The 13,975-nt window shown below is 36.6% G+C and overlaps 1 protein-coding gene across 4 annotated transcripts in view; it reads right to left on the bottom strand.

The window, feature by feature from the left end:
- agap1 (ArfGAP with GTPase domain, ankyrin repeat and PH domain 1) overlaps positions 1-13,975 on the bottom strand; it is a 232,623-nt gene that overhangs the window by 56,321 nt on the left and 162,327 nt on the right. For all 4 annotated transcript variants that reach the window (XM_067373171.1, XM_067373172.1, XM_067373169.1 and 1 more), the window contains 3 exons: positions 9,927-10,031; positions 7,109-7,274; positions 2,264-2,425 (listed from right to left, as the gene is read on the bottom strand). In XM_067373171.1, the coding sequence (XP_067229272.1) occupies positions 2,264-2,425; positions 7,109-7,274; positions 9,927-10,031 (433 nt within the window). The remainder of the gene's footprint in view (positions 1-2,263; positions 2,426-7,108; positions 7,275-9,926; positions 10,032-13,975) is intronic.

Here is a 13,975-nt window from a genome sequence, read left to right as displayed (position 1 = left end):
TGAGATTCTCCAGCTTTGTTGTTGTCGAGCTCTTAAAGGTCCGCCCTCTTCTGGAAAGCGGAGCTCATTTGCATTTAAAGGGACACACACAAAAACGGTGTGTTTTTGCGCACACCCAAATAGGGGCAAATTTGACAAGCTATAATAAATGATCTGTGGGGGATTTTGAGCTGAAACTTCACAGACACATTCTGGAGACACCAGAGACTATTACATTGTGTTAAAGGGAAATTATAGGTCCCCTTTAAGGGAAAACTTCCATAATTCCTATGTACTTTCCTCTATATGCCATTAGCTAGTCAAATGAATAAGCAAGCTTATAGAGCACTAAAAATGGACTCAGCTAAAAATAGCTTTGTTTAACTTTCTGTTTGATGTGTGGACAATAATCTAAAAGCAGTAAATAATAATAGTTACGAAAAGTAAATGAATAATTTAGCCTCCTGGCTAGAGACCAAACAAAACAAGAGACTAAACAAAAGGTTGAAGGTCAGTCAACAGTCTCTCCCTCTCAGTGAAGTGCAAGGAACGTCAGTTAATTACTTTGCTACCACTTATCTCTCTCCATTTCTCTCAGAAGAAAGACAAGATCTCATTCCCGCTAGCTCGTGGGGGCAAGAGGTGACAAGCAATCAGCGTCCAGCACTACCGTCATCCAGCCATCAGATCTGATCCAGTCAGGCCGTGGACAGACACATCATTAGGCCAGCAGAAAGGTTATTTTTAAGAGATTCCTGGGGGGGGAAGGATACAAGCACTCACACAACCTCACAACAGAGCCCTCCGGAGCGCCGCAGTGTCCGAACAACCCTCCTGAATATTACCGAAGCAGTGATAATCACTGACTCGACTGCTGAAGTCACTGATACACATACTGATACACACAGAGAGAGCTTCATATGCTTTTAATAATGCTGTCAAAATGAACACAAAATTGCACAAGACAAACAAGAACGTGCTGTCTGTGAATGTTGTGACTCGTGTGCACAGAAAGACGCGTAAAAGTATCGAGTGCTTTTTTGCACTTGAACAATCAATAACACACATAATTACACCAAAATGCTTGTTTTGTAGTGTGTCCTCATAAGAGCAGTCTTAAATGAGTTCAATAACATCTTAAATGAACTTAAAGAGTAGTGAGAAAATGAGATGCGCGTCATGTTCGGCAGTGGCAGCTCTTAAAGAGACAGCAGCCTAATAAACCAGTTGCTGTGATGATGTCTGTCATTAATGTTCATCAAAGAACAAAGAACAGAGAAAACTGTAGCTTTAATAAGGATTAATCTATATTTCATTTATAATTTATGCAGTGAAGACTGTAAAGTGTTTCAATTTCTGTATAATTTCCACCTGTTAGACAGGTAAATATGACATTTATTATAATGGGTTTATGTGAAGATTGTCTTAAGTTCACTTAAATTAAAAGTTCTTATTTTTTAAAGCCTAATAAATGTTGAAATTGATAGCTTTTAGATATACTGTAATGCTCAATGTCTATAATTAAAAACTGAAACTGCCCATCATTCAAGAAAAGAAGCCATTAAACAAATATTTAAAATATACTGTCTTTTAAGTTGATTCTACATTAATTTGTAGAGTAACTGTAAAAAAACTGGTGTATTTCACATATTGTACCTACAAGTTCTGCTGTTGACGTCATGTGTGGGGTGTGTGGCTCAGCTGTGTGCGTGTAGTGCCCTGCTGCGAAGCCCGTTTAAGCTTTTCACAGCTTTAATTGTTATCAGGGGTAAACTACAGGCAAGGGTCAAACGGCAAGCCTAAAACAATCACACCATGTCACTGCAGTTCATCAGCACACATATACACATGGAGTCTGACAGCTGTCAATCCAATAATGACTTGTGTCTGTGTATTCTCATTTCCCCCCGTGGCTTTGCAGACATGAGAGATTTCATAAAAATAGCAAAGTATGAAATTATATACAACAACAGAAAGGTGACAGACTGGTAAACATCACGATCCAAACATTTCTCTTCTGCTAGTGACTCGCCGTCGACAGATGAGCCTTTGGTAATGTGCTTCTCCTGAGTGGCCATTACTTTGATAAGCAGTTAAAGCAGCATTAGAGCTTGACGCAAGGATCAATGAAAGGTGGAGTGGGAGTATGTGCACGTTCACAACTATAGGATAACAAATCACTGTTTAAGGTGCTGTGTTCTGAAGAAAAACCTTTAAGACGACGACATGCATACAAGCCACCCAACACAGCAGTTTGAGGGGGCGGCACGTGTCCGACACTTACCGGTGCTGATTCCTGAGTTGGCGATGACTGTGGCATCACTCCATTGGTCAGCGCTGGATACAGAATATGAGCGCTGATGCATCCCGTCTGGCCGACTGTTAAATGACACCAGACTGATGCCACTTGCCATCTGAGACGCAGAAGAACTACTGGTCACAGAGCCTGTGAGAGAGATGCATGATCATTAATACACCATTCTTATATCCCCAATGCACCAACTTCAACTTCTAAATTTGATTGAAAGTTATCTTTAATGCTATTTAGTTTTTCTTTGCGATATAGTGCACATTTAGAGCATGGTTTTGTTCTTTTGCAAACTCAGGTTAATAAAAAAAAAAAAAAAAAAAAAAAAAAAAAAAAAAAACAACAAGTAGGCACCATATTGGTTGTCAGACGATATTTTTAATCTTAATTTAGCAGTATTGGTCGATATTAGATATTTAATTCTGTATGGTAATTTCCCCAAATTTTACATTTAAATTACCTTTGCCGTCATTTATCGCTCAAAGTTAATCTTATAGCTGCAGTCTGTAAGTTTTGCCTCTTTGTCGCCATCTCTGTTTGAAACCTGCTATTGCAGTTATTTACAGAATTATCATCTTTACGTGGGTTGTGCATTGGCACGGATGAATCTAATGTTTGCTGTCAGTCACCACAGTGGTGGATACTGTACAATCTGCCTTCAAAATGATAAGTTTAATTATTCCAGCTGCTGTGGGAAAAGGCTATAAGTGATCAATCACCTGCAGCGTCCGGGACTCCTTTATGTATACAGACGTGATGTAATGATGCAAAGACAAACTCATATTTCCGGCAGAAACCTACCAGTACCACTCTTATTAGAAAAGATCATTACAGATAGATTATTATAGTTTTGAACACTGGCTGGTTATGTACTTGCTCAATAATTGATAAAATTATAATTTTGGATCATTTTTAACCACAAAAAGTTATGGACTGCAGCTTTAAAAACTAAAAACTAAAGAGATAGTTACATCCAGGGCCTAAAATTAACACTCGCCAAGTGCCAAGTGCGAGTAAGCTGCGTCTCTGATAGCGTGCAAATACTAAGTTGAGTTTTCCTTCATGCCTTCTGGTGCTTGAACGGACAAATTCACATGAGTGCGTGCATTCGCTCTTAAAGTGACAGCATCCTAATAATCCTGCTGCTGTCTGCGTGTGTAACGTTAACCAAAACAACAAGGGAAGAGGGAAAAAAAAAAATATATATATATATATATACACATCACACTGCTCTTGAACTTTTAAAAGGATATGAAGACTATGCAGAGTTATTTATTTGATTAGACTACATTACATTTCTGTATCTGAAAACTACTGTTAGACCTGCCTGAAAGCACTGTTTATTTCATTTCTATCTTTGTTGTTTTGTATTTGTGCTATTGCTTGTAATTTGATTATTTGTTCTTTTTTATCACTGACTGTTTACTTGTCTTTAAAAATGTAGGCTATTAAAATTATATTAGTTAAGCTAGCAGTTTTAGCTGTGGTATTGAAATTGGAATAGAGAATTGTGAATTTTCTCATAATTGCCTGTTTTTGTTTCACAGCTGGTAAAAATAGTTTTGGTCGGTTAGTTTTCTTAAGTCACCAGCCATTGGTAGGTGTGGCAAAAAATTTGTTTTAGATCCTGGTTTCATCCAAAATTTTTCACTATTTATATGTGAATAAATCTGAAATTAAATCTGTTAATCATATAAAGAAACTGTCTCTTAAGAGGACTTGGATTAAGCAGCTCAATTTGTTGGTTTGACTTTTACAATGTCGTCTGAAGATGGACAAAAGTCTTGGTTTGAGAAGAGATGAGGGTGAGTGAATGATGATGAACTAACCCATTAAATGTAATATTTAGCATCCACAACAAGAGAATACAAATTAATTGACCAGAATTGTAATATAGATGCATCCCTAATTTTTTCATTTATGACAATAAGTATAACTAGCACACATGCACCAAACTTTATTTGTTCTCGTCAATGAGCATAACAGGGATGCAAACAGGTAAGGGATGTGTTTTTAAAAAAAATATCTGCTTTACATGCTCAGTTGTAGTTTGATTAGGGTTGGAGCTAAACTCTCCAGAATAGTGGGTCCCCAGAAGCAGGGTTGAAGACCTCTGATGTACACATTGGATCTGTGCAAATCCCATAAGTGACCTATTTTGATCTCAAAAAGGTGAGTTGTCACTGAAAGGTGAGGAGTTTGTATCTATGGCATAAATAGTGACATCAGATTACTTAAAGGTTAATTATCACCACCGTGAGTCATCATTAAACTGTGGGAGAGGTTTGTCTGACTCACGTGGAAATTAAAGTGGACATCACAGGAAGTCATATCTAATCGCACTAATAAGATTACAACACAACTGAGCACAAAACGAATGTGAGATATGACGTGCAAAGACTGACTCAAACACGATCAACCATAAGGCTGCTGGGCTTATGAACAGAGAAAATCCAACTCCGACAATTTAACAGTTTGTCCAATAGCAGGGAAACAAAATGTAAAAAACGCTGATCTGATGATGCCGCTTGTCATTTGCCATAGTTACAGTCGGTGCACAAAAACACTTGTAGTCAATAAAAGGGGTTCAGTAAATATTTCCTTATTCTGGTTTTTAATATGTTGTTGGAAAAAGGTGTACCCACGGGCCTCCGGTGGCCCGTTGCAAACTCGACTGAATGAAATGTCACGACTCAATTTAATCTCCATTGTAGTGGATAAATCATACGGCAGCACCTTTGGGTAAATGGCAAAAGCTGAGCGTACTTCAGGAGAGGCCTGATAAACTACATTTTTACATCCGTGGCCGTCTGGAGGAAAATAAACACTATGTATGTGTGAGGGCAGAGCAGGGTTTACACACACACACAGTGCAAGAACAGCAGTGTGTGAAGATACGCTATAATGGATTCGGTGTATAATTGGAGCTTTCACAAAAAGAGATGTTAAGACCAAAGGAATAAGAGGTGCATGTGATCACGCCACTGACCCAGCCCTACAGTCAAATACTCGACTTACAAAAGCTTTCACTGCCTTACCACTGTGAAATATCTCTCTTTTCTCCTCTACTGCACCCATCTCCCTCCCTCATTCTCTCTCTCTCCCTCTCATTAGTGTTCATTTCGGACTTGCCTGACTGGAGAACGAGCGCTGATTGCATTAATATTCATGACAATAATTAGTACATGTATTATGGGTCACTGAATATTCATGCTATTAGTTTGGTCCTCCTGGTGCTGTGTGTGTGTGTGTGTATGTGAGAGAAGGGTCTTTAACACTCCTTGGGGGGCTTAAGGATTGTTGATCCAATGAGTGTGTATGCGAATAACTAAACAACTAATAACTTAATTGTTTAATTCTCTACTAATGAAGACTGCCCATTATATTCACATTAACATACGTTAATACATTTGTTTTCTAGAACAAGGAAATGTAAATTATATATAATATATAATATATATATATATATATATATATACATATATATATATATATATAATATATATATATATATATATATATACATATATATATATATATATATAATTATTTAAAATGTATTTTAAATTTCAAATTCATATATATTGTATTATACATCCAAACAAACAAAGTTGGAGCCTCAGATTTGGAGCCAGTATACATTTTATTATATTAAATAAAAGTAAAAATTGCATTATATAATAATAATTATATAATTTTGTTATATTAATATATTAAAACAAGCATGGTCGTGTTATCTGGGTGGATGGCCAGTATCTATTTTATTATATAAAAGAAAAGAAAAATTACATTATATTATTAATCTAATTATAAAATCTAATTTTGTTTTATTAATGTATTACATTAAATTTGGTTTTAAAATACATAAAATCATAAAGCAGAGCAAAGCGCAAAACAAAATAAAAGCTAAACAAAATAAAAGCTAAGCAAAAAAAGCATAGCAAAAAGCTAAAAAGGAAAACAAAAGTAAAGCAAGCCAAAGCAAAACAAAAAGCTAAACAAAGCAAAACAAAACAAGAAGCTAAACAAAGCAAAATCAAAACAAAAAAGTAAAGCAAAACACAAAGCAAAGTAAAAAAAACGAAGCTAAAAAAGCAAAAGCAAAACAAGCAAAGCAAAGCAAAGCAAAAAGCAAAACAAAACAAAACAAAAGCAAAGCAAAGCAAAGCAAAATAAAAATAAAAATTGCATTATATAATAATAATTACCTAATTTTGTTAGATTAATATATTATATATTTAAAACAAAACAAAACAAAACAAGCATGGTCGTGTTATCTGGGTGGATGGCCAGTATCTATTTTATTATATTAAAGAAAAGAAAAAATACATTATATAATTAATCTAATTATATAGCTAAAAAAAGCTAAACAAAACAAAAAAGTAAAGCAAAACAAAACGCAAAGTAAAAAACAAAGCTAAAAAAAGCAAAAGCAAAATAAGCAAAGCAAAAAGCAAAACAAAACAAAAGCAAAGCAAAATAAAAAGCTAAAAGAAAAAGTGACGAAGCAAAAGCTAAACAAAAAGCAAAACAGAGCAAATAAAAACAAAAAACAAAGCAAAGTAAAACAAAATCAAGCATGATTGTGTTATCTGGATGGATGGCCAGTATATATTTTATTATATTCAAGGAAAAAAAAATTACATATAATTAATTTAATTTTGTTTTATTAATGTATGACATTATATATAGATTTAAAATAATCATAAAACAAAGCAAAACAAAACAAAAAACAACAAGCAAAGCAAAATAAAAAAACAAAACAAAGTAAAGAAAAACAAAAAGTAAAGCAAAAGCAAACAAAAAGCATGATTACGTTACCTGGTGTCTGTCCAAGCTGCAGGTTGCTCATGTCCTTGGTCAGCCCATTGGTTTTGGGACTGGGGGCCGCACATGTGGAGATGGCCCTCGGGGGCCTCTTCCCTGGAACTTTCACTGTAGTGCGAAGCAGGTCGATCTCCTTCCCATGAACATTCTGCATATAATCCTATATTAAAAGATGACAAAAAGATTACTACAACAGCATCGGACACTTTGGATGAAATGTGTCTACTAAATTTATTTTGTCAGCACACAGTTAATTCTGCCCACCCTCTGGAGCTGAAGAAATCAATATTAACATATTTGAAATTCATGCTGAAGAAACGCAGAAAATCAGCTAATGCCTTTTAGAGCTTCTTTTCCCTTTTCCGCAGATCACAGCATGCCATCGCAGCATGTGTTTGGATTCTAACTGTGTTGTCTGGATTTGTGCGTGGCTTTGCTTGCGTTGATGATGAAAGTTACTCAATGCTAATAGGGATGCAATTACCAGCCGCAAGCTGTTGGCCCGCCACTCCTGAAGGGCTCTCCTGTGGCTTGTTAAACCGTGTTGAGAGCTCTTGGCTTTGAATTGCCCTTTTGTTGGCCTCTAGTGAGGGATGGACATGTTATGCTCTTGCCGTAAATTGCTCGGTACAGCACACATACACACGGAGTCTCGGGTCTTTGTGTTATTTGATTGGCACTCAGCTGACGTATGGCAGTTCCGGGTGGTACACGCTCGCTCTCAAGGCCTTGCCCCTGCTCATTAAGTGAAAGACTCCACGTGTCAGCTCTATTGAAGAACATATGTTATTGTGTTTCATGTAGGACATACACTCCGGGGACTGGTCCATATGTAACTCTTGATTTAAAATAAAGGACGGGCGAACCACTTGAGGGATTTAGTTTAGGGAGTTGGAGTGCTCAAATGTGAACAGTTGATGAAAAGATCATCATCTGGCCACTTCAGGGGCAGATGTGCATTTAAAATTGATGCTCCGCATAGTCCATAAAGCATAATCACATAATGTTTTACAAAACAGTGCAAGTTTAATCAACGCACAATAGTTATGCGCTAAAAAAAAAGATTACAAATTTGTGGATATAATGGATGTGAACATGGATAGTTATTTGGGATATTTTTGCCCTCACTAATTAGGTTGCATCTATTGCCATCCACTTAATCAGCTGCATTAATGTGATTTCTTTTTCACATAGTTGAGCAATTAAGAGCCCTGATTGAGTTTCATCCTATTAGCCTCCGCAAACACTCTAATTGATGCCTGTGTAGCAGACACCTGCTGATGAGAGGAACCTGTTCACAGCCACAAGGAGGAGGGGGACCGTATATGATGACGCACACTTCCTCTAATTCACCCAGATGAGGTTGTTAATTAGGGAATTAATGCATGCAAGCCTAAATTATGTTCAGTGAATTTTTGACAAACTATTTTTTTTTTTTTTTATTTAAAAGTGTGGCCACTTTGTATTCATCTGACATCCGTGGGCTCAGTGTCTGAGATAATTGGAAATAAAGAACGGGAATAATATGTTACAGGTCAGAGTAAAATCTGTATCAATGTGTCAGGAGGGCATTTAACCGCATTGGTCACAAGAAAAACAAATAATAAAATGTAATTAAACACATACTAGAATTTTCTAGGATAGAAAAGTAAAACGTTTATCAACCTTTAAAAGCTTCCGTATCCAAAAATATGTTTTTATCTTTCTTTTTTGTCTCATTCTCAAACAATGAACAAACCTAGTTCACATTAAAATGTTAGTTTACCCAAAAATGAAAGCTGTCATCATTTAGCATCCATTGAAAGTCTAGGAAATAAACATTTTCAAAAAGTACATAAAGCATCATAAATTAAATCAATATGAATTTAGTGGTTTGGATGGACAAAAATTGGGGGGAAAAATAGAAGATTGAAAATATTTTCACTTGCTACACAGATGAACAAAAGTCTTACATGTTCACTATAAGATGTACATGTTCACAATCTGATAAAATATTATAGACCTGACACATTATTTTATATTTTTGTCCAGATACATATTTTTTCTCTCTTAAAATGATGGAAAGCATCTTAAATTACCAGTCAAAGTTATTAAAATTCAGTAAATGACAAAAAAAATAAAAAATAATAATAATTATTGACTTTTCTGTTGAGAGCATGAAACCATGAAAAAATATATTTCAAAGTTTCAAAGGACATTTGTGTTTACTTTTGTTGCCACTTGGATCTTTCCAATGTTAAATCTAGCTCCTGAAACACAATCCTTCAGCTGCTCAAGGATAATTATTCTATAATATGCGACAGCTCACGAAAGTGTGTCTATCTTGGTTCATTTAAAATGTACAACTGACTTGTTTTTGTTCACAGGGCAAGAACTGACCTATGACTCTATGCTATCTATGTCTTCATTCATTCTGTACAGTTTCTTTCATTTGCATCTGTGATTTGTAGATTGACTCTGGGATTGATTAGTGCTAACAATAAGATCTGACTGCAGTCCAAAAAAACCCAGAGAGGAAAACAACCAATAAAAGATGGCCATTTCCATTGGTGTGTGGGCAAACAGGTCGTCAAAGCTGGTGATTATGACAAGCTATTACAGCGTTATATTACACATCAACAGCATCAGCCGTGTGCAAACAGATGAGCCGGTAATTAAGGACAAGACCGTGTCGTCAGACACCATGCTCACTGAGGCGGACACGATAATCCGTTAAACGTCAGTGAAAAGGACATGGATGTTACATGATGATGGCGAACAGAGAATAATATTAACAGGGGAGGACCAATAGGATGAAGAGAAAGGCACTTACATGCAGACTGGGATGATACGTGAGGACTCCGTTGTCACAGAGCGTGACATATTTCTTCTTCCACTCTTTGTTCAGTGACTTGCCGCTTCTTTTCAGTAACATGCCCTGACAGACAAAGAAACAGAGATACAGTTTAACCTTCATTACTGAATATGAACACTTGTTACAGTATGCATTTAATAAAGGGGTGGTTGATTATGATTTCACTTTTTTAACTTTAGTTGGTGTGTAATGTTGCTGTTTGAGCATAAACAACATCTGCAAAGTTACGACACTCAAAGTTCAATGCAAAGGAAAAAACGGTGTGTTTTTGCTCACACCCAAATAGGAGCAAATTTGACAAGCTATAATAAATGATCTGTGGGGGATTTTGAGCTGAAACTTCACACACACATTCTGGAGACACCAGAGACTGATATTACATCTTGTGAAAAGGGGCATAATAGGTCCCCTTTAATTTCTCTCACACAATAATTATTGTGAAAAACATGTTTGTCTGAAAAACAGTTGCGAGATAACTGTCTGTGATTCATAAAAAAAGTCTCCCACTGACAAACGAAACACTCAATTATATTGTACTCAATCGGACAGACAGTTTATTTGCACACTTTGAGGAGAGCGAGAAAAAAAAAAAAAACTTGCACCGTGAGCTACTTTCCCCTTGGAGTGTTAGCGAGCACATTAGCGCTATGACACGAGCACTAACCTTCCTCTCCTACGCACATCAGTGGCGGCTGACTGCCCGTTTAAGGGTCCGGCCGCCCACACCTCATTTCAGCCAAATTCATTAGGCAAGAAGGGAATAAAACTGTCCGTTGATTAGCAATTACGCTGCTGCGGCGGCGTGTCACTTCGCTGGACTTGTTAAACATTAACGTGCAGACAGGACGGATAATAATAGATTTCTTGCTCTGGCTGCCACGGAGCGTGCAACACCAGAGCTGACAAGTTTCTGTCACTCTCTGCCTATTTCTCTTCTTCTTGTTTTTCTTTCAGTCATTCCACAGCCTGAATTTTCATTAAAAAATTAAATAAAAAAAAAAGCCATGATCTCTAACTGTCACACACCGTTAAACTGGCCTAATTATGTGGTAATTGGCATCCAAACACAGTCTGAAGGGGGAAAAAATGGATGAAATTTACTGAGAGGACTGACAGGAAAGTATATTTGACAAATTTTCTTTCTGAAACTGAAAACCTGTAAATAATAAACTTGACTATGTGAATCTTCAAATTACAAAATGTTTAATTTTTTAATTGATCCTTGACCTTGTAATTTTTCATTAAAATGTCAAAGACCGACTTCTCTCTGGTGACGTATGCCAGACTTCTCTAATCATTTAGTCATCATAAACCCGCCCCTTTCAAACAATCAACAGCAAACTCGCATTCAGATTTGCCTGCACCCAATCAAAAACTGACGGACTGAACCAAGTTCCCATCCTACATTTGTTTTTGTTTTCAATAATCCATTTCAAGTGGATGCACTTTACAGAATACCTATTACTACTTTTGTGCACAGAAACAAAACAAAAATAATGACTTTATTCAACAATTTTCTTATGTTTGTTTACACTGTAAACAGTGCAGCTTTTCCAGGTTCTACATCAGAATGCTGGCTCATTATTGGTCGGCTCCTGCATCAGCATCACACATATAAATCGTGCTGAAATCACCCTCTTATTACCCAATTTGCTTCAAACTTCGTCAGAATAATGTAGATGTAGACCTGTGAAAGGATTCTTGATATCTTAAATACTGTTGCCATGGCAACACATCCAACTGTTTTTGAGGCTTTTAGCATACTTTAAATTGCATGAAACTCGACACACGTCAAAGTTGTTGACCAGTAGACATGGGCAAAGCTTTAGAAATAGGCAGGGAGGAGGGGCTCAATAGCGCCACCTTTTGACAAAAGTTGGGGGTTATTCTTACCTACAGTCACCAAACTCTGTACATATATTTAGTTTGAATGTGGATTTTTTGAATAATCAGAATCAGAGTTTTTAAGTACTCCTTGTAGGAGATTCAAGCAATTGAGCAAACAACCTTCCATAGAACACACTAATCACACTATTTATACAACAAAATAGTACAGAATAGTGCATACGTAGGCAAACTGGGATTAACCTTAAGCAAAATGTTGTCTTTACATTGCAATGGCAAAATAATAACATTTGGTTCTGATTGCACCTTGTTTACACTCAACACTGCATATGTCCCTCAGAGCCCCTTTAACTCAACTGTTTGAAACTTCCAAAAATAGAAGCCTAAATTTTAAAAAATAATAATTGAAGGCATTATAATGCTGTTTAAGCATTCATAGGCATCCTGATGTAGTAAAGCAGCAGTGCGTATATATTTTTTGTGTTTGAGATCAGGGTGACACATATACGCTTGTTGTGAGATCATTATTTTAAGTAATGAGGCCTGTGTCTGTTCTGAGATCAGTCGGGCCCTGGGTGATGGAACTATACATGTGGGTGGATGTTCCCTGAGGTCAGTCCACATGTCTGTACACCCTAAACCCTGTGTTCAAGATGAGAGAACAGCGCTTCCTGGGTAAAACAACAACGGGCTCTCCTGCTGAGTGGTAAACACAAGTTGACGAGTTTTTTTAATTTCCTAACAAGGGTGCTGCCGCTAGCGGCCCATCTGTCACATAGGGTGAATATCCATTACTTCATTAACTAATAGTGAGTGTGAGTGTGAGTGTGTGTGTGTGTGTGTGTGTGTGTGTGTGTGTGTGTGTGTGTGTGTGTGTGTGTGTGTGTGTCAGTGTTTGAGGCTCAGGGAGAAAAAGAGCAAGAATGAAAGAAGGGAAAAAGAGAAAGAAATGAATGGACAGATTAAGAGAGAGAAACAAAATGATCTTTTAATGAGGGTGTGAGTGTGGGGTCTCTCCAGGCATGTTGTGTTGAGCAGGTAGCTGTTATGTCTTCTACCTCGGCCTGGTTTGGATCTAAGTATATTAATTTTGCACATCCATCGGGAAGGTGACAAGCGATCATTCAGCAGGAGAGGCTAATTGAACACCACGTCACTTCTCTGATGGGAGTAATCGTTCATTATTTAAGGCTCGGGCCGCTGACACCCTGCTTGCCTCTATTTTACCCTCCCCTGGTTGACAACCTGCAAGGTCTGGTAATGTTGCAAAACAGGGGCCAAAAAAATAAATCTCACGCAGACATTTGCTACCCACTAAAGCTGGGAACTGAAGCAATTGTCTACGCAAATTCACTGTTGAATTATAAACATTTAAATGGTGGCTTTAACAAAACATTTTTCTTGATAGACTTATTCTAACAAACATTACATAATAAAAATAAAAACAGTTTACGTAAAAAAATATATAATATGTAATACAGTGCATGTATTTAACAAAATGCACCTCTCTAGAGTAACAAGCTGTGGATGTTTATTGAATTTTGTTTAAAAAAACCCTGACAGCTAAGAATTTATTTCATAATAAAAGTAATAAATACAGCTTTTCAGCCGTCCAAAACTGTTTTGGCCGAAACAGAAAGTTAAATTGTGGCTGAATATTTTTGGTGACAAAATGTTGGTCCATCACTAGCATGATTTACCACATTAGTAATATGATGCTAGCATGGCTTTGCTGGTATTAGACAGCATTGATAACTAATTAAAAAACAGCTTTGAATGACATTAAAATCTATTGATATTTTCATCAATGAATAAAAACTAAACGAAAATGTTATTGAGGGGATGATTTGGGAAGAGATCCAGTCAGAATGATGTCCTGCGCTGTAGATGCGATGATCTACCCGGCAGGACATAAGTTGGCATACACTTGTTGCATAAAACATTAAAAAATGTAAACATCAACGTCAGCGTTCGAGTACTGAATTGAGCTCTCTTTCACATCTTTATGTGCCTGAATGGACAAATACACACATCAAAATGTCCGTTATGGAGAGTATTCACAAAAATTATGTCTAGAAAATGTAAAAAGTGAGAATATCGGATGTGCATTAGTGTATTGGATCCCAAAAGTCGGTCTTAAAGTGACAGAAGCCTAATAAATA

Source organism: Chanodichthys erythropterus, chromosome 21 (assembly GCF_024489055.1).
Source record: "Chanodichthys erythropterus isolate Z2021 chromosome 21, ASM2448905v1, whole genome shotgun sequence".
Lineage (NCBI taxonomy): Eukaryota > Metazoa > Chordata > Actinopteri > Cypriniformes > Xenocyprididae > Chanodichthys > Chanodichthys erythropterus.
Note: the sequence above shows the minus strand (reverse complement) of the source record. Positions and strands in the feature narration are given on the sequence as shown.